Consider the following 21739-nt stretch of genomic DNA (forward strand, 5'->3'; position numbering starts at 1 on the left):
TTGTCAATCCAGTTACTGTTAAATTGGAACTGTCTCACAATTTGAAAAACTTGCACCCTGTTTTCCATTGCAGCTTGCTTAAGCCTGTGCACCACTCACCACATTGGCACCCTCAACCTCCTCCTCCCGCTCCAATTATGATTGACTTTGAAGTCAAGGACATCATTGATTCTCGCAAGCTTCGAGGCACCCTTCAGTATCTGGTCCGATGGAAACACTTTCCTCATCCTAAATGAGTCTCTGCCCACCATGTTAATGCTCCTGATTTAGTTCGCCGTTTCCACCTTGCTTACTCTTTGAAGCCTGCTGCTTAATGTATTCTTTATTTTGGGGGGGCAGTATGTCACGTTCACTGTTTCAATGTGTAGTATACATCGTAACATTTCACATGTCATGGCGCTTACGCGCGTTTCTGTTTGGGAGGGAGCTGCTGTGAAACCTTGTACCAAGCTCTGTATCTGAATTCATTACAATGGAATGTGTTTGGGTTATGTTATCTGTTCAAGGCCTTTTCCTGCAGACCATCAGAAACCGTTAGGAGCACCTGGAATTGTGAACTTGAGAAGATTCTCTGGGGGGAGGGATTTCATTTGCACTGAGGGTTTTTAGTTTGAATTTGGCGCGCTTTCATCATTCTCAGCTTTCTCTGTGATCCTGCATACTATTCTTTAATACATCAGATATCTTTGAATTCCTGTTCATGAGTCTGACAGTGTTTTAGAATAGGCAACTATTACAAATGCATACTGAGGAATTTGTTGCAGAATCAAATATATACAATTTGGAGTTCCATCAATGTTCTATAATGTGGATTTTCTATTCCCAAAGAGTCTGCTTATGTTGGACAATCTGCTTACCATTTGACTTTTTCTTGTAAATACTTAGTTATAACAAAAGCTTTTGTCTTACAATGTTTGCAAAGCTGTTTTCCTAAGGTACACCAAGCCAAAAAACCCAGCACTTTAAAGTAAAAATGCAAAAAGGAGGTTGCAATGTAAATAAAATGTGAAATAGTTTGCAAGTTACAATTTGTTGTAATTTAAACATCTTGTTTTCCATGCCAGAAGTGAGCAAAAGGCTAGATGGGAATATCCTTGAGAGACAGGAGGAAGAGCTGCAGCCAGGGCAATGGTCAGACAAGAGACATCTCAGCCCACACAGGGAATGGGGACCTGGTAAACATCTCAGAAGGGACCCTCCCTAATTCTCCAAAAAGTAAAGGCAAGAGAGTGGGGGTGGGGTAACTTTACAGTAAAGCTAGTGTTAGTACTCATGGTATTGGTTTCTTGTCTGGACTGCCTTGAAGGGCTGATGCTACTAAAGAAAAAAGCAATTTCTTCATGTTATCTTCCAATATTGGACACTCAATTTCTTTTTTTTTTTTTTCAACGAAGTATAATGCAACTCAGAAAAATGTGGGCATACCACAAATATTATTGATATTTTGTGTTTCTTCGAGTCAGTTTTTGACTCCTGGAGACTGCCTGGACAAATCCTTGCAGTTTTCTTGGCAAGGTTTTTTGGAAGTGGTTTGCCCTCGCCTGTTTCCTAGGGCTGAGAGAGAGGGACTGGCCCAAGGTCGCCCAGCTGGCTGGGTTTATGCCTAAGGCAGGACTAGGACTCACAGTCTTCTCGTTTTTATTCTGATGCCTTAACCATTACACCAAACTGGCTCTCTCTTCTCATCATGAGTTGCAGGTTAAAAAGAGCCTATATGTATGCCTGTAGCCTGCGCATAGGTGGACAAATGAACAACACTCTGGGAAGATAATTAGCTGTGACACGGAGTTAACTGAATTGCATGTTCTCATAGTGCTGCCTCACACACACACACACACACACACACACATATGCTGTGTCTTTTAGCAGAAATTGCTGTTCCCATGAAGCACTCTGCTCTTGTTTTGGTCATCCTGAAATTTTATCTATCTATCTATCTATCTATCTATCTATCTATCTATCTATCTATCTATCTATCAAATTTGTCACCACCCCTCTCCTCCCGTCAAAGGGACTCCAGGCGGTTTACAATAATAATCAATAAAACAATAAATATACAATAAATTTACAATATATAAAAATACAGTATTTAAAACAATTACCAATAAACAATAATTATAGATAAAAATAGAGTCCAAATGGCAGATAATAACTCAGTCCTTGTATGCGACGAGTGCTCTAGGGCACTAGCCATCCCCAAACATGATGACTCCCCTCCCCACCCCAAGCCAGGTGGCAGAGCCAGGTCTTCAAATTTCTCCGGAAGGCCTGGAGTGATGGGGCTAACCTCACCTCCAGGGGCAAGAAGTTCCAGAGGGTGGGAGCTACTGCAGAGAAGGCCCACCTCCTGGACCCCACCAGATGGAATTCTCTTACTGATGGGGTCCGCAACATGCCCTCTCTGCATGATTGGATGGGACGGGTTGACATAACGGGGAAGAGGCGGTCCCTCAGGTAGCCTGGCCCCATGCCATGTAGGGCTTTAAAGGTGATAACCAACACCTTGAATTGGACCTGGAAGCAGACTGGCACCCAATGCACCTCATGGAGCAAAGGTGTTACATGTGCTCTCTTTGGGGCTCCCAAGACTGCCCATGCGGCTGCATTCTGGACCAGCTGCAGGTTCCAGATATTCTTCAAGGGTAGCCCCACATAGAGCACATTGCAATAGTCTGTATGGGAGATAACAAGGGCATGAGTGACCTTCAAAGGGCCTCCTGATCCAGGAAAGGGCGTAACTGACGCACAACAGAAAGTTGCACAAAGGCCGTCCTGGCCATGGCTGCCACCTGTTCTTTGAGCAGGAGCCATGAATCCAGGAGGACCCCCAGATTCCACACTGGGTCTGTGGCAGTGCAACCCCATCCAGAACCAAAGATGGTAAATTCCCGGATACAGAGGAGCTCCCAACCCACAGCCACTCCATTTGACCAGGGTTCAGCTGAAGCCCGTTGTTCCCCATCCAGGCCCCTACAGCCCCCAGGCACCGAGAGAGGGTGGTCAAAGCATCACTTACCTCACCTGGAATGGAGATATACAATTGAGTACCATCAGCATATTGATGATACCTCATCCCGTGGCAATGGATGATCTTACCCAGTGGTTTCATGTAGATGTTAAAAAGGAGTGGAGAGAGCACTGAACCCTGCAGCACCCCATAAAGGAGGGGCCAAGGATCAGACCTCTCGCTCCCTATCACAACCGATTGGGACTGGCCCTGGAGGAAGGAGGTGAACCAGTGCAAAATCACACCACCCACCCCCAACTCCCTGAGCCATACCAGAAGGATACCATGGTTGATGGTATCAAAAGCCGCTGAGAGGTCAAGAAGAGCAAGGATGGATGCACCGCCCCATCCCGCTCCCACCAGAGATCATCCATAAGTGTGACCAATGCCATTTCTGTCCCATAACTGGGCCTGAAAGCTGACTGAAAGGGGTGTAGATAATCTGTTTCATCCAGAACCCTCTTGAACTGCAATGCCACCACTTTCTCAACCACTTTCCCCAAAAAGGGGAAGTGGGACACTGGACAAAAATTATCCAGTACAGTAGGGTCCAGCGATGGTTTCTTGAGGAGGGGGTGTACCAGCGCCTCCTTAAAGGTAGTTGGAAAGACCCCCTCCTGCAAGGATGTATTAACCATTGCCTGGACCCAGCCACATTTCACCTCCCGGGCTGCCTTCACCAGCCAGGAGGGACATGGGTCTAGATGGCAAGTGGTGGCATTTACAGTCCGGAGGATCCTGTCCACTTCCTTGGGTCCAGCAGGATCAAACTGTTCCCAGATAACTAGGTAAGAGTGCTCCCTTGGTGTCTCCACAGACCATGCTTCACGCTTGGAGTCTAACTTGGCACGAATCCAAGCAATTTTATCCTGCAGAAGCTCAGAAAACTCCTCTGCATGGCCCTTTGCAGAACTCCTCTGCAAAGAGGAGACATGGGGTTTTCTTCTATATAAAGAAAGGGATAAAAGTGGGTATGGTGAAAGGTTCCCTGTGCAAGCACTGAGTCATGACTGACCCTTTGGGGGGACGCTGCTTTCACATTTTCTTGGAAGACTATAGTGGGGTGGTTTGCCATTGCCTTCCCCAGTCGTCACCTTCTCCAGCAAGCTGGGTCCTCATTTCCTGACCTCGGAAGGATGGAAGGCTGAGTCGACCTGAGCCGGCTACCCGAGAGAGAGTCCAGCTTCTGCTGGGATTGAACTCAGGTCGTGGGGAGAGTTTTGGTTGCAATACTGCCGCCTACCGCTCTGTGCCACACGAGGCTTTTTAAAAAGTGGGTATAAAGAAAGGCATATCTTCATATGGATAGTCTTTCTCTGAGACATTCCCAGAGACAGAAAGCAAGAAGAAAGTAGTGACCAAAACTAGAAATAAGAAGCATAAAAATGGAATAGGGGAGATAATGGAATGGTGGCTTTAGGGTTAATTTGAATAAGACAGCAGAAACACTATGGCCTCAGAACTGACCTTCACTAACTGTCGGGAACACAGCAGATAATAAAGTTGCAAATTGGGTTCGAATTGCTTTCCCTTTGTGTATTGTTGCGGTATCAGCTAGAGTAGAAAGCAGAGAATGGAATGCAGTGGGAAGCGATTGTAACCTAATAGATAAGGTACCAGCTTAGCTCATATTTCCCTTAGCAACAGCAAGTGCCCACCCTTGGGCATTAGTGCCCACCTTTTAGGAGTGTTTTGCCCACCCAAGGGTGTGAATAATTATTGTATACCAATGAAATTGTATTTGCTTACGATGTAATGATTTTCTGATAGTAGTTGTTTAAAACTGATGCCTTAGAATTCTTTTTCTGGCTTGCTTTGAAAGCCAATTTCCAAGTGCCATTATCCTGTACAGAATAAAGCTATAAAAGAGATTTCTGCCTTGCGTGTTAATTGGTGAAGCATGCCAGGTTTAAAGAGCCCAGAGTTCCTGGGACAACAGGGAAGGAAAAGAAGTGAGGCACAAGTGGAACTGTTTGTGAAGGGGGTATGGCAGACTGAGCTGTGAACTGGAACATTCCTGTTACATTGCAGATTTTGCACTAGTTATACAGTAATCAGCACAAAACCCTTCGTTCCTTCCTACCTACCTACCTACCTACCTACCCACAAAGGTCATTTTTATCTGGAGAACAATCCCCCCCCCCCGTTTTCCTTTTTCTCACCTGTATTTTTTATCAGCTGATTGACTGACATAAGACTTTATTGCCACTGGCAGTAAGAAAAGAAGGATACAGTTTTAATATGTCACTCTATAAAATTAATTTATACTCAGAGTCGGCAATCTGATGTCTTCCAAATGGTCTGTATCTCTCAGAATGTCATGTCATTGGCCATATTTACTGGAGTAATAGAAGTTAAAGTACAAAATATTTGGAGGGTACAATTTTTTTCAGTATGATTTTGGCAACAAAATAACAATTAAAATAACACACAATATTAAACAGCATGACAGGATCAAGAAAATTGATTTGTAGGTCTGGATTATTCTTCGTCCCTAAACTACCAAAGGGCATAGCCTGAGAATGTTTGCCAACACGGAACTTACATTAAACTGTAGTATAGCTTGGCCACAGTCATGCTTAAACACAATGAACCAGAAAAAGGTTTAGTCTACTTTTTATTATCATACGGTTCTAAACCAGCTATAATTAGCCTAATTTTGATCTAATCCACCTTAAGTGATAGAGCAATTCTTAATTGAGAAAATAATATATAAATACTAAATTTAAAATAAATTGCCCTTGTTGCTCCTATTAATTCCAATGGGGAGTGTTTTAAATATTTTCAGAAAGCAAAATAAGGTTAGGTCAAAATATCTAAAACGGTTTACCTATCATTTTAACAAGTCAAATAAAATTGATAAATTAGAAAGGCAAGAGAAAATACATTACTACTGCCCTTTAAAAAAAAATCTGAAGTGGACAGACACTTTGATCATAAAGCTTTGATCTAGAATTACTAAGACCCTTCATACATGTAAGACACTGAAAAAGAAACTACTCTTAGAAAGCTCTTTAGGCTATAACTCTGTAAGAATAATGGAAAGGTGAGATTGAAAAAGAGTAAATGCATATACAAAAGGGGCAGAGCTTGTATCACAATGGTGGGGCAGAGCTTTCATTGTTCCTTCCACAGCTGGTGCTGCACCCTTAAAAGCAATGCAGAAAAGAACCAACACTTAAAAGGAACACACAAGGTCCACTGGCCCCAGTGAAATACCACTGACTGTAAGGATATGCAGTACTGTTTTTTTTTCTTGAAGGCACTGAGAGAGTTAAGTCCTAATAGAGTCCATAAGAATAATAAGAATGTGAAAGCCAGTTTGGTATAGTGGTTAAGGCACCAGGCTAGAAACCGGGAGACTGGGAGTTCTAGTCCTGCCAGCTGGGTGACCTTGGGCCAGTCACTCTCTCTCAGCCCTAGGAAGGAGGCAAGGGCAAGCCACTTCTGAGGCAAGGGCAAGCCACTTCTGAAAAACCTTGCCAAGAAAACAGGGACTTGTCCAGGCAGTCTCCAAGACTTGGACACGGAGGAGGAGGAGGAGGTAATGCCAGTGGGTGGAAAGAGTTTTTTAAAAGTCTTCTACATAACAGAGAAGAAACATAGCTTTGGGGAACTGTTATCTAACAGTGCAGAAAAAAGAAGACAGGGGAGTTTTGATCTGGTCCAAGAAGAAATTACTGATTGATGTAGTGATAATACACATATATTCTGAAGTATATAGTTCATTTGTATGACTTAATATGTGGCTTACATTACAGTAAAGGTGGTTGTCTGCCTGCCTCTGAGCCAAGCTCATGTTTGTCTTTTTCTCTAATTTAGCTTCTACTATGAGAATATGGTGTTTCATTGCCCAAATTCAACATGATGCTTAAAGACATTTGTTTTGTCTGAGGGAACATAAAGCTGGGAATGCAGCTAGGAACATACATCAGACTTAAGGAAAAGATTACAAAATAAAGCATGATAATTGGAAACAGATTTTCATTTATTTGCAGTGTTCTGGTGGGCAAATCCCAATTATTTCCATTCTCATTCTAGACATCCATGAATCTTTGGTCTTAGTTTCTTTCTCTGAAGCTCCACTACAAATGGTTGTCCAGCCTCTAATGAAAGGAAATCCACAGCTGCTCTGGAAACTTGTTTCACAAACTGTTCTTATGGTTAGGCAGGCCCTTCCCCCCTGCCCAATTTTCAAAAATCTTTATTTCTGAAATTTAATTTATTTCAACTCTTTCATTCCTTAAAATCTAGCATAAATTTTGGCTGCCTTCTGGGTTACATATTTCTTTCAAGTATTTGCAATCATATCCCTCTTCAATTGTCTTTTCAGGGTTAAACATTCCCAGTAGCTTAAATCTCTCTATAGAAGATTTAATTTCCAGTCCCTGATGATTCTCATTGCCCTTTTGTGAACCTGTTCCCGTTTCTCTGAATCCTTCTCACTGAGGACTTTGACCACCACAGAAGAAAGATGCACCATATTTTTCATGATTTGGAAACCATATTTCTGTTAATTCCAAATTATATTATATTTGACCTTTTTGCAGCCACATCACACTGCTGACTCATATTTGATTTGTAATCAACTACTATTTCAAAAAAATTTTCACAAGAAAAAGAGCCAAGTTAAATGTACTCATTTAATACCTATGCATTTGATTTTTGTTTCTTAACTGAAAAAAAATGTATTTATCTCTTGTTAAATTTCATTCTGTTATTTTTCAGCCCATTTCTCTAACACATCAAGATAACTTTGGGTTTTTTTTTAAATTTGGGTGAGTAGCTATCTCACCCAATTTTGGATCCTCTGCAAATCTGGTAATATTCACTCCATCTTTCCATCCAACTCATTAATAAAAATTGTTGAAAAGCACAGGACCAAGGCTGAGTCTTTTGATCCTCTATACAATACTTCCCCCCAAATTGACAAGCACTCTGAGCTGACTTTCAAGCCTCCTATGTATTGACTTAATTGTTATATCATTCAGCCCACATTTAATTAGAACGGCATGATGTACTTTATCAACCACTTTGTTACAAAGAAGATATATCTTACATCTATGTGCATTCTCAGAAACTCCTGGGAAGATATCTAATCAAAATAAGGTTAATTTGGCAATACTTGTTCTCTAGAAATGCATATTTACTTCTAGTAATTATCACATTATTTTAAAGGTGCTGTTTGTGATCTAGAATATTCCTGGGTAATACAGACAGTATGACTGGTCTTTAATTATCTGGAGTCTCCTGTTCTCTTTTTGGGAAGATATGGCATTAATCCATTCTATGGGATTTCTCTAGGATAATTTTTTTTTTAATCTGTTCAGTCATGTCCAATTCTCGGAGGCTGCCTGGACAAGTCACTGCCTTGGCAAGGTTTTTCAGAAGTGGTTTGCCATTGCCTCCTTCTTAGGGCTGAGAGAGAGGGACTGGCCCAAGGTCACCCAGCTGGCTTTGTGCCTAAGGCGGGACTTAGAACTCATGGTCTCCTGGTTTCTAGCTTGATGCCACAAATACGTAATATATAAAGGTTTATCCAGACCAATAGAGAATTACAGAAGATAAACTTTCAGCCAAACTATCTGCCAGAGCATGTTTCAAAGCTGAAGAGGGTACAGTTAATTTCCACTGTTAAAATGTCTGATATAATTGTATAGTAGCACTGTACTGCACTGTATAGTAGCACTGACAGTGAAATGAAAGATAGAAAATTGAATTCTTATATTGGAAAGAAATTGAAAATATGCACACTTCCGTTCACTCACCAGATTACAGTCCAAATTTGATAACAAGTGTCCTAAGTACACTGGTACCATTTTTGTTAACTCTAAATTATTTTGAGATTAACGGTGTACTTTTCAGGCTGACCTTACTTCTTTGAGACAAAAACGGGACATTGGGATGGCAAAACAGGACGGGGTTAAAAACGGGACATTGGGATGGCAAAACAGGGCGGGGTTAAAAACAGGACATTGGGATGGCAAAATGGGGCAAGGCTGGGCGACAGGCTGGATCGGCAGGCAGGAACCTCTCCAGTTTTCTCGGGCTGGGAATCTTTGGATTCCTTTGTTTGCGAGAGGCAAGGCTGGTCTGGAGAGTCTAGTGAACGGTTGTCCCTGACAAGCTGTTCCTCCTCTGGCTGTGCTTTTACATTCTTTTCTTCCCGCCGTTTCAAGGCAGGAGCCAATCGGCTCGCCCTTTGATCACTGCCTATCAGCTGATCCTGTTTCTTTCTTTTTAGGTTTCCTGTCGGGTTGAGCTCTGCAGCTTTTTTCCCGTTTCTGCTGAGCTTCCCCGTCCTTCCACTCAAAGTCAGACTGCATTCTGACAGGTTCACGGGAACTTTCACATTTTTAAGTAAGGTTTTTAAGAAAATGGGACAAAATGGACATTTATATTAAAATGATGGGACGGTCTGGAAATGTTTAAAAAACGGGACTGTCCTGTTCAAAACGGGACATATGGTCAGCCTAGTACTTTTACATTTTTTCTAACTTATTTATTTAGCAAATTTATATAGCTGCCCATCTCACAAAAAAGTGACTCTGGGAGGCTTACAAGCATAGTAACAATTAAAACCACATCACAGTGCATAAAACATCAAACATACATGGAAACAAAAATAAAAAAAAAACGTAACTCCCAGCAGATTAACAAAGTATGTGTCCAGTTATATTGTACAAATTATATCTGATTTTAATTTTAGGGATTTGTTTAATTCATTTTGAGTAACAATGAGACTTGGATCGTATGAGCATTAGAAAAACAACCATGAATTAAATATATGAAAATATTTTAATAAAATCCCTTGGGAACAATAAATGGATCAAATCTCATTCCAGAAACAAACATTTTCAAATCTGTTCAACCACAGCAAATCCTTTCTAGGACTGAATGCTTTGTGGGATCAATAATGTAATTAACCTCTGATTAACAAATGAATCTGTTCAGTGCAGAATTATTTAATTACCAACTCACCCTTAAATGATTGTCTCTCAAGATCTGAGTCTAGATGAACTGGAGGAACAAGATAGGAAACTTGACCATGATGTACCTGCCCTGTTGACAAACAGAATACATGAATTTCTAAACCTTCTATTCGTATTGGGAGTCATAATTCACCTCAATAAAATAATCTAATTACATTCAAATTAGGTAATATTGCAGTTTATTATTAAAAGGGCTAATACAGGTAATGTAACCCATGAATTAGAAAGCAAGAACAGGTCAGGAAGCAATATGTGGGAAAAAAGAGAGAAAAAACAGGAAAGGAAAGCAAGTTAATTCTGTACTATGAGTTAGGGCTAAACGTACATCCTGAATCTGCTAACATTGATGAATATATTTCTCATTTCTTAAAGTAGCTATACAAATAAATATTTACTTCACAATGTAACCTTATATTTTATATAAATCACTTAAGTTCCACATTTGGGTCCTACAAATCAAGGATAATAGGATGCAAAAGTACGAGTTGGCGTAAATGTAAAAGAAGTTGGTGTGGGGATGGTTTATGTTTGAGATCACTGAACATCTTCTCTGCTGTCTGCCAGGTTCCCTGCCTGATCTGGTGTCATCATCATCACTATGTTGGACTGCTGCAAATTAAGTGCCAGCTGAAATGGGCATCTGTTTTATTTAGCCCAGGTTAGATGACTGGCCAAAAGCACTCTGTGTAAGCAGGTGCTTTGTTACGTCACCATCAAGTTCCTCCCCTAATAGTCATTTTGCAAGAGTGCCTACTACTATATTTTGCAAGAGTGCATACTATATTCTCTAACTTCTACAGGGATCCACCAGGTCAAAAAAATTAGGGACCCTTAAACATTTCATTTATTCAGTACTTTGAAGCAAACTTACTTGATTTTCATTTCCCCCATCATTTCTCCGAATACTAACTAAACAGATTAGTCCATGGTTATTAAAATATTTTACCACATAATCAGTTACACATAATTAATACACACAAATGCATTAATAGATATGTTATTTTATAATATTTCATTCTGTCCATTGTTTGCAGACTTAGTTACAGCAGTAATACTCTAGTAAAGTTAAATCACCCCCATTGTTTATAATAGAAATTCATATTATAAATGGTCTTGTACAGCTCTCAAAATTACCATCAAAATTCAAAAGTAAGATTTGCTGCCAATGTTCACCACAGTGGTTTCCTGGCATTTTGTACAACAGTAATGATCTGAAAATTTTCATTTTTTTTCAACTCTTGATGCATCTATCAAGTAGGAGATTAGCTACTTTATATAATTTAGAAGAAGTTAAGCAGAATACATTACTTGATGTATTTCTTTCATTTTATGATTGATATTGAAATTTTTTTTTCACATTGGGCAGTTCTATAATATATGACAGAACTAACTTCTTTCTTTTTGGTATGTCTAGTAGAAATTTTGATCATTTTTATTTATTTTGTTTGGAAGTGATGGACTCACCTATTATCTATCATACCATACCACTTATCACACCATACGGGAAGTTTTTCCCTGATTAATACAGTCAGTTAAAAAACTATACATTCCTATATCTCTACTTGAATTTTTTTCCTAATATCATCTTTATTTTGTTCCCATTGAATGTAACAACTTAAAACCAGTTTATACAAAAGCAGTTTAATAAATGCTATTTATCTTATTATTAATGCTTATAGTCCAAGCTATGTATTTGATCTTAAATATTCAAGAAGTGAATTTCTTTGAAAATATTCAAACTGTAATGGAGACTAATAATGACCTTTCTTCTTTATATCTAAGTAAGAGAATATTGAATTTGGAGTTATAAAAGCTTTCTTCTTCTTCTTCCTACTAGCATTGTCCCGCTATCGCGGGGTCTGCTTTTTAGATCCTGAAATGCCACTTTGCCTGATTGTCCGCATCCTCAGGGTGCAGGCCCTCAATTTGCATGATTTATAAAATTTTTAAATATATTTATAAAATTTAATTATAAATTATAATATATATATATATATATATATATATATATATAATAAAATTATAAAAATGTATAAAATTTGTATGATTTATAAAAGCTTTATTGATCTTTTAAAATCTTTCCAGATGTTGAAACTCAAGCCATCTGATATTTCTAATTCTTCATCTAATGTATGTGATGGGATGTAACAAAATTTTCTCTCTGAAATCCATAATAGATTGAAAATTAAAGTATTTTTAATGTCATCTACTGTAAAAAGATTACTCTTCTATAACAGAGCTTGTGAAGATGTATTCATCAGGGCTTTTTCAAGAAAACAGATTTTGGTTCTTAATATCCAGTCTTGTATCCAATTAATATAGTATGTTGAAGGCTGAAAATCAGGATTTTGTACAGAATGGAAGCATGCTGCTGCTTTATTTTCCTTTTGTACAGAATGGGAACTTGCTGCTAATGGCAACTTCCTCCTCTTATCAGCTGCTTCTATCTCCTGAAGCACCTGGTTGAGGTATTGCTTGGGATGAGCGCTAAAGATGTTGGGAGGGGGAGAAGTATGTGGAGGTGGCTAGGCAGGAATGAGGAGGTAGTGATCAGAGCAAGAAAACAGAAGTAGCAAACAGGGAAAGACCTGGAGACTGGACAGACATGAATAGGAAGAAGAGGCACCTAAGCTACAAAAGGTTAGAATAAAAAGGAAATTAAGCAAATAGGCAACTTTAGAAACCAGGTGTGTAGGCTTACCACTTTAGGGTGATGGAATTCTTTGAGCCTGGGAATGAAAACTGACATTTCCAAAATACAGCAGAACAAGAACACATTTCTGTGGTATAAATAAGTAATTAACATCCTCCCCATTCAACCAAGATTCTGTTAGAAAGGGGATCATAGGCAAACGGGAGTTGAATCCTCACTTTAATGTACTCACCAGTAATGAGGGCCAAGGTACATATATTCAGTTTCCATGATTCTGTAACCTAACCTCTTTTTTCTCTGCAATAAATCTGCCTTTTCAGAATCTGTGTGAGAACTTTGCTACCTTGCTTCTGTAAGAGGCTTGATATTTTGGTAAGTAAATAACTTCCCATCCTGAGGATCAGGCACGTTAAATAAAACCAGATCTGGAAGTAGCAAGCTAGTAAAATGGTAAGGGTGTGGGAACTACCAGTAGAGTGTCCGCCCAGAGTCCCCTTTTCGGGAGAGATGGGCAGTGATAGAAATTTGAAATATTAAATAAATAAATAGATAGATAGATAAACAAATAAATAAATAAATAGTGTATATATTGTACTATATATGACATTTATAACATGATTGTTATGGGCAGAGATTGTGAGTGTACACTTATTATAACAAGCATACACATTCATGGGGTGCAAATTAGTTAATTCAGAAGAGCTGATGCAATCAGAAATGTCAGTGGGTGAAGCCTTCAGGGATGAGATAGTGTTATCCCTCTGCTAGGGTAGTTGGTTTTTGGTTACAAAGAATGAGAGTTTAGGGGGGGGAAGTGTCACCTGAAGGGACTGGGAATGAGATACAATCCTTGCAGATGAGCCTGCATCCTCTCAAAAGGAGGATATTCCTCTACAATCACAAGACACACAGTGATAGGCAAACTGATCATTAAAAGTACAGATATGAGTTTGTATGTAGAGAATCAGTGTCTTTATACTGCACAATGATTTGCCAATTTGCAGCAGTTGTGCATATCACAGATTGTCTAGATAGATATATGATGCCAAGTGGAGTCAGCAATTGTTTCATGACATTAATTCATGAAATGGAACCTAAATATATTTTTTTCTGATGGGAGACCAGAACTTCCAAGATGTTCCTCATAATGGACTAGAAAAATAGGCTGGTTCTGAAGTTTTCAAGGAGTGTGTAAGTTTCTGATATAGAGAAAAAAGTAAACAGAATGTTTAAATTGATTAGGCGCTTTGGGAACAGTTTGGGAAAAGTAAGACCTCTACAAAAGGGCTCATGTGAACCAAAGCCGAACCAGGTTGCTGACCTTTAGCATCAAAACATAGAAGTTGTTGACTTTCCAGTTACAGATGCCAAGTAATAATGTTACTTTCCAGTTACAGGTGCCAAGTAACAATGCAGGAGCCCACTCGTTGGGATCTTCTCAAATTGCAGCCCTTGAGGACACTGTCTTAGTTCATTTAACCCTGCACATATGATTAGGCTGCTGGCAGCAGGTTCTTCCTTAATGTTTCTCTCCACATTGTCTTTCCGTGGTCACAGTATCATTTTATTTAATCATCTGAACTCAGATAAGTTGCCAAATTTAACAAGAGGCTCACATGAGCCCCCTTTAGCACATCCCTGATGCCCATCTAACACTGAAGTAATGAAGAATAAAGGGCTTTAATTTTAATAAAGGCAACACAATAAAGACTTGAGAAAGTAGATTAGGTGCCACAAATAACATGATCTGCATACCAAAGCTCAATATCATTAACCTGTAAATAGACTGAATGAACCAAACCCAAAGGACATAGAATAGGAACAGATGCAAAACTTTCAAACCGAGCAAAACAGCACTGAAAAGAAAGAAAAGTTCCCTCAATATATCTGTTCTGAATTTCCCTGCAAATGTTGTCTTATTGGTTTCCATTCTTGTAAGTTTTGGGGGCAATGGGCCAGAATTCCAAGCCAAGTCAGGAAAACATTCTTCTGTGATTCATGGCTGCTTCCATAATCTTCTAGCCCACCAGACTATATGGGGATAAAGAAACATCTAATTTCCTCTGTCCCAGGTCTCATCACCTTTTATTGGGAGAGGACAGTCAGTTCAATTATAGCCAGCAGGGCCTTAACTCCACTCTAAGTAGATAAAACACAAGGACAGAGTAGAATATGACAGCTAATCAAGAAGGCCACAAGGAACAATGCATAAACCAAAGGCATCTGGAGAGAAATAATGAGTGCTTTTAAGCAAATGCTAGGTATCTCCAAACCATGATCAGGTAGCTGGAATCCTTGATTTGAAAGAAAGCATACTAGAAGCTTGATGGAATGAAAAGGCCTAGTGCAATACAGTCATCTCTGAATATAAGCTGCAGAGGAAGGATTAGAAAGGACAGCTGCATGATGTATATCCTCTGTACATCAAGTAAACTAGAAATTCAAAGGACCAAACTCTACAGAAAAACTCTCGGGGACAATTGCAACATGCCTCCCCACAATAATTCAGTATTAGCGACAAGCTACTATTTATCAGGCCAAAATGCTCAGGGTCATCTTGAGAGGAAAAATGAATTATTGGTATTTCTCTTTGTGGCAAGAAGATGCAGGGCAGAACTGGTATTATCAGCAAAGCAAACTGAAGGGTTGTGATGTCGATAAGCAGAGCTCTAAACCTTCCTGTCAGATTGAAAACTAGTAAATAATTGGTCTAGGAAGTATTCATCTGAGAGTTCTTAAATAACCTGAAAGTGAAATTGCTGAGCTTCAGCAAAACTACGTAACAGATATGGTCTTACAGAATGTTACATAGTTCTAGAGGAAGACAAGATGTCTAACATAACTTCAATCTTTACAAAGGGATCCTAGAAGGCTCTTCTTATGTTTATAAAGGCTCTTTTTATGTTTATATACTGGTATATAAACAGAGAGCAAGGCCCACCCATGTTCACTGATTCCATGTAGTTTATACATCGTAAAGTTTCACATGCCATGGCGCTGACGCATGTTTCTGTTTGGGAGGGAGCTGCTGTGAGACCTTGTACCAAGCTCTGTATGTGAAATCAGTACAATGGAATGTGTTTGGGTTATGTTCTCTGTTCACGGCCTTTTCCCGCAGACCATCAGAAACCGTTAGGAGCACCTGGGATTGTGGACTTGAGAAGATTCTACGGGGGGAGGGATTTCATTTGCACCGAGGGTTTTTAGTTTGCATTTGGTGCGCTTTCATCATTCTCAGCTTTCTCTGTGATCCTGCATATTGTTCTTTAATAAATCAGATATCTTTGAATTCCTACTGATGAGTCTGATGGTGTTTTAGAATAGGCAACCTTTACACACTCCCTCTCTGCACTGAAGATTTTGCTTAGTCTGGCAATGAAATGTCTGCAAGAAAACAACAAAGCTCAGAGAGCACCAAGGACTCCAAAGTTAGGCTTTCCTATCAACATATTAGAGACCCCGTCTGGTGCAGTGGTTAAGGCATCAGGGTAGAAACTGGGAGATGTGAGTTCTAGTCCTGTCTTAGGCACAAAGCCAGCTGGGTGACCTTGGGCCAGTTACTCTCTCTCAGCCCTAGGAAGGAGGCAAGGGCAAACCTCTTCTGAAAAGCCTTGCCAAGAAAATTGCAGGGGCTTGCCAAGCAGTATCCGAGAATCAGACACGATGGAATGGATTAAAAAAAAATCAACACATTATTTCCTAAATAAACCTCATCTTTATTTGCATGCATGTGAGCGCCAGCCTCAAGAACTTAATTCTCCTAACAAGTTTTTCCCTCTTCACTCATTCTTTCTCCTGTATAATACTGCCTGCGATTCCACAGCAACTGTGGCAAGTTCTTGGTGGTATGGGGATACCAAGTCATCTTGTCTGCCTCCTGAAGAATCTGTATAACGACCAAGTAGCAACAGTAAGAACAGACCACGGAACAACGGACTGGTTTAAGATTGGGAAAGGAGAATGGCAGGGCTGTATACTCTCACCCTACCTATTCAACATGTACGCAGAACACATCATGTGACAAGCTGGGCTTGAGGAATCCAAGGCTGGAGTTAAAATTGCTGGAAGAAACCTTAACAATCTCAGATATGCAGATGATACCACTTTGATGGCTGAAAGCAAAGAGGAACTGAGGAGCCTTATGATGAAGGTGAAAGAAGAAAGTGCAAAAGCTGGCTTGCAGCTAAACCTCAAAAAACCAAGATTATGGCAACCAGTTTGATTGATAAATGGCAAATAGAGGGAGAAAATGTAGAGGCAGTGACAGACTTTGCATTTCTAGGCACAAAGATTACTGCAGTTGCTGACTGCAGCCAGGAAATCAGAAGACCTTGAATTCTCGGGAGGAGAGCAATGACAAATCTTGATAAAATAGTTAAGAGCAGAGACATCACACGGCAACAAAGGTCCGCACAGTTAAAGCAATGGTGTTCCCCGTAGTAACATATGGCTGCGAGAGCTGGACCATAAGGAAGGCTGAGAGAAGGAAGATTGATGCTTTTGAACTGTGGTGTTGGAGGAAAATTCTGAGAGTGCCTTGGACTGCAAGAAGATCCAACCAGTCCATCCTCCAGGAAATAAAGCCAGACTGCTCACTTGAGGGAATGATATTAAAGGCAAAACTGAAATACTTTGGCCACATAATGAGAAGACAGGACACCCTGGAGAAGATGCTGATGCTAGGGAGAGTGGAAGGCAAAAGGAAGAGGGGCCGACCAAGGGCAAGGTGGATGGATGATATTCTAGAGGTGACGGACTCGTCCCTGGGGGAGCCGGGGGTGGTGACGACCGACAGGAAGCTCTGGCGTGGGCTGGTCCATGAAGTCACAAAGAGTCGGAAGTGACTGAACGAATAAACAACAAATTCCACAGCATATGAGGCTATCCCATTATCTGTCTTGCACTACACTGTCTAGTCTGTGCTGTGGTAGTGTTTGATAAAAAACTGGAAGCCACTTTGTGTCCTTTTGAGCTCAACACTGTCCTCTTCCTCAAGGGATTGAAAACATTACATCTCATCTGGGGCAGATTTATTAAAAAGTCTATAGACGGAATTTTCTCTTCTCCTCTCCTACCAATTCCAAATCTTTGCTCCATACAAGAATCCAAATTGAAACATCCCGGACAAATGTCTCTTCAGCCCCTTCTTGAACCCATTTAGTGAAAAAGGCCCATAGCCTTCCTAAGTAACTGGTTCATAAAATTCAGCAAGAATGTTATTATTTCATGTCATGCCATAGCTTACTTCTACAGTGTTAAAGTGCAGAGCATAGGTTTCTTCTGTTTGACATTTTTTCAGAAACTTGAAGTGAACTATCATATTATTCTCAAAACTGAAAATCTCAATCTCTCCTCAAAGCCCTTAGTTTCTAGTCCCTTGCTCATCTTCATTAATCTTCTTTAAACCTATTCTAGATTCTGCTTAATATGCACACTACTGGAGTCAGAGCAGACCATGAATGGCCTGGAAAGTGAACCCACCATGCAGATACTATAAACAAGCTAAACTCCATATTGGAAGAAAGTGTTAAGAATGGCGTTTATATAGAGACATTATGATTTCAACAATAGTGTGACCATGTTTGTAATACTGTGTACAGTTCTGCTTACTGCACCTACAAAAGGACATTACAAAGTTCAAAAGGAAAATCACCAAGCACTCCTCTCAGGTGCACCAATGGGATGGGCTGAGCAGCTTCAAAATTTGCATCTAATTAACTGCAGCCTATCAGCTGAGCATTTAATATGTATGACAGAATCCTTGATGATTTAGCTTGATATTTGGCTACTTTAACTTTCTTTTACAATGCTGTGCTATGCAGCTTTATCCTGGAGTAAGTCTCAGAGTGTTTAAATTCTCTACTACATACCTAATCTCTTTTGGGGATTTGTTTCGTCCAAATCTCTTTTTGTTGTTTTAGGCGGCTTTATTTTTAACAGTGTAATCCCTTGCACATCTATTCAGCATTCATCCCCAGTAAGTACAATAGTGCTTAGTTCCAGGAATTTATGCATAAAATTGCAATCTTAATCTCTCTGTTTCAGGGCTATTAAATTTTTATCCCAGCCCCCATATTTTCATTTCCTATTTACTGCAATGAATTCTGCTTTGGAGCAGAGAAATACACATTTAATGGAACACTCTAATGTTTTGTTTGGGGGGCCAGAGCATTCAACATTTGTTTGTTCGTTTGTTTTTCAAATTTCATCACCGCCCATCTCAACAAAGCGACTCTGGGCAGTTTACAATAAAACTAAAAATAAATACAAATTAAAATACACTAAAAAACCATACTTCTTGTCATGAGTACTGATGGCGAGCAGGAGGGGGCCTCTATCCAGGGGGGAAAACGCATGTGTAGTACTGAGGAATTAAGCAGCCATTCAAAGAGACACAGATCAGACCCGCCTTAACTTTTGGGGTTTATCTGTCTGGGTTTTTCCCACGCTTCTTCAGTTTGTTAGGATTCTGTCTTATGTAGCAGTAATAAACACTAGAGACCTACTCCTCGTCTCAGCGTGATTCCTGACTGTTAGGACACTTCTTAAGTACAAATATAGATATAAGTATAAAATATAAATCCCAAGATGGTGGTATTAACAGTTCTTAATTTAAATTTGTAAATTCATAAAATCATGGAGCCTCTTTAGGGCGCTAACCACCCCCAGGATTGGCTCCCCCCCCTTCCTGCCCCAAGCGAGATGGCAGAGCCAGCTTTTTACCCCTTTCTGGAAGGCCAGTAGAGTGGGGGCCAGCCTCACCTCTGTGGGAAGAGTGTTCCATAGGGCTGGCACCACGGCAGAGAAGGCTCTCCTCCTGAGCCCTGCCAATCGACAACCTCTCATGGATGGGGTCCATAAGAGGCCTTCTCTGCCTGACCGGGTGGGACGTGTCAATGTAATGGGGGTAAGATGGTCCCTCGGGTAACCTGGACCCATGCTATATAGGGCTTTAAAGGTGATAACCAACACCTTGAATTGAACCCAGAAGCAAACTGGCACCCAATGCAGGTCCCACAGGAAAGGTGTTACATGTGCCATCCTTGGGGCACCCAAGACTGCTTGTACAGCTGCATTCTGAACCAGCTGTAGCTTCTGGATAGTCTTCAAGGGAAGCCCCATGTAGAGTGCCTTGCAATAGTCTATACGGGAGACGACTAGGGCATGAGTGACCAGAGGGCTTCCTAATCCAGGAAAGGGCATAACAACACGAAGTTGAGCAAAGGCCCTCCTGGCCATGACTGCCACCTGCTCTTTGAGAGTCGTGAGTCCAGGAGGACCCCCAGATTCTGCACTGGGTCTGTCTGTGGCAGTGCAACCCCATCCAGAACCAAAGACGGTAAATTCCCGGATACAGAGGAGCCCCCAACCCACAGCCACTCCATCTTACTAGGGTTCAGCTGAAGCCTGTTGTTCCCCATCCAGGCCCCTACAGCCTCCAGGCACTGAGAGAGGGTGGTCACAGCATCACTTAAATCACCTGGGATGGAGATGTATAATTGAGTATCATCAGCATATTGATGATACCGCATCCCATGGTGATGGATGATCTCACCCAGTGGTTTCATGTAGGTGTTAAAAAGGAGCGGGGAGAGTACCAAACCCAGCGGCACCCTGCAAAGGAGGGGCTGAGGGCTGGATCTCTCACTCCCTATCAACACCAACTGGGACTGGCCCCGGAGGAAGGAGGTGAACCAGCGCAAAACTGTACCGCCCACCCCCAACCCCCTGAGCCAACCCAAAGGGAGGCCATGGTTGATAGTATTGAAAACCACTGAGAGGTCAAGAAGAGCAAGGATGGATGCACTGCCCTATCCTGCTCCCGCCAGAAATCATCCAAAAGTGCAACCAATCCTGTTTCCATCCCATATCTGAGCCTGAAACCTGACTGGAAGTGGTCTAGACAACCCATTTCATCCAGGATCCTCCGGAGCTGCAACATCACCACTTTCTCAACCACCTTCCCTAAAAAGGGGAGGTGGGAGACCGGACGAAAATTGTCCAACGTGGTGGGATCCAGTGACTGTTTCTTGAGGAGGGGGTGCACCAGCGCCTCTCTTAAAGGCAGCCGGAAATACCCCCTCTCTCAAGGATGAATTCACCATTGCCTGGACCCACCCACACGTCACCTCCCAAGCTGCCTTTACCAGCCAGGAGGGGCATGGATCTAATTGACAAGTGGTGGCATTTACAGTCTGGAAGACCCTATCCACTTCCTCAGGCGCAACAGGATCAAACTGTTCCCAGATAACCAGGTAAGTATGCTCCCCAGGCATCTCCACAGGCCATGCCACATGCTTGGCATCCAATTTGGAACTGAACTATGCTCATAACCTTATCTTTCATTTAGTTCTTCATTTTTTGGAATTAAGCTTTTCCTGTAATAGAAAAATTTGTATATTTCCAAGCCATTCTTTTTTTTACATGTGAGTTAGCATATGAATAATATCCCCCCACTTCTCCACTTGCTGCTTTGCAATACTGATCTCAAATTTAACTTGCTTCTGATTGTCTTTCCAAGTAATAGGCATTTCTCAGAGGTGCAAGGTGGGCTCCAAGGACTGCTTATGGGTCTTGTGAGGATTTGCTCTAGTTCTTTCTTGTGCTTATGAACTCTGAAAAATAACCTGCCTGTTTCCCAGTGTGCCTTTCTATGGAACAGATTACTCTCTTCCTCCATGTTTTTCCAAGATCATGCATTATATTCCTCCTGTCTCAGCATTGGCTTTCTTCTCTCATAGTTAGATAGCATAATATTCTCATCAGACCTTATTAAGTTGTTTTTTGAGAGATTTGTTTTGAATCTTTTGCTATTCTTTGCATTTCACCGAGATGCAAATCAACTGGAACTTACTCTTATAGACATGTTCCTAGCTTGGCCTCTATTACACACAAAAAATCAGCACTACTGCTAGGAATTGCTAGCTGCATGACCAAGGCAAGCTTCACCAAAATCCTAGGAGGTCCAGGCAGTCCAACACAGGAAGGGGGTCCACCAAATGGCACCTTGGAAGCTTCTTCACCATCGCTCTTAGTCAGGTGGGACAAGGAGTCTGGCTGGTACTAAGGGGAACAACTAGGAAACAT

The 21739-nt window shown here is 40.9% G+C and overlaps 1 protein-coding gene across 1 annotated transcript in view; it reads right to left on the bottom strand.

Moving 5' to 3' along the window:
* The window catches only part of ADGRL3 (adhesion G protein-coupled receptor L3), a 575448-nt gene that overhangs the window by 235746 nt on the left and 317963 nt on the right, over positions 1-21739 (bottom strand). Inside the window, exon 9 of the mRNA XM_063294636.1 lies at positions 9989-10069. Coding sequence (XP_063150706.1) covers positions 9989-10069 — 81 coding nt within the window. The remainder of the gene's footprint in view (positions 1-9988; positions 10070-21739) is intronic.

The sequence above is a fragment of the Candoia aspera genome, chromosome 2 (genome assembly GCF_035149785.1).
Source record: "Candoia aspera isolate rCanAsp1 chromosome 2, rCanAsp1.hap2, whole genome shotgun sequence".
NCBI lineage: Eukaryota > Metazoa > Chordata > Lepidosauria > Squamata > Boidae > Candoia > Candoia aspera.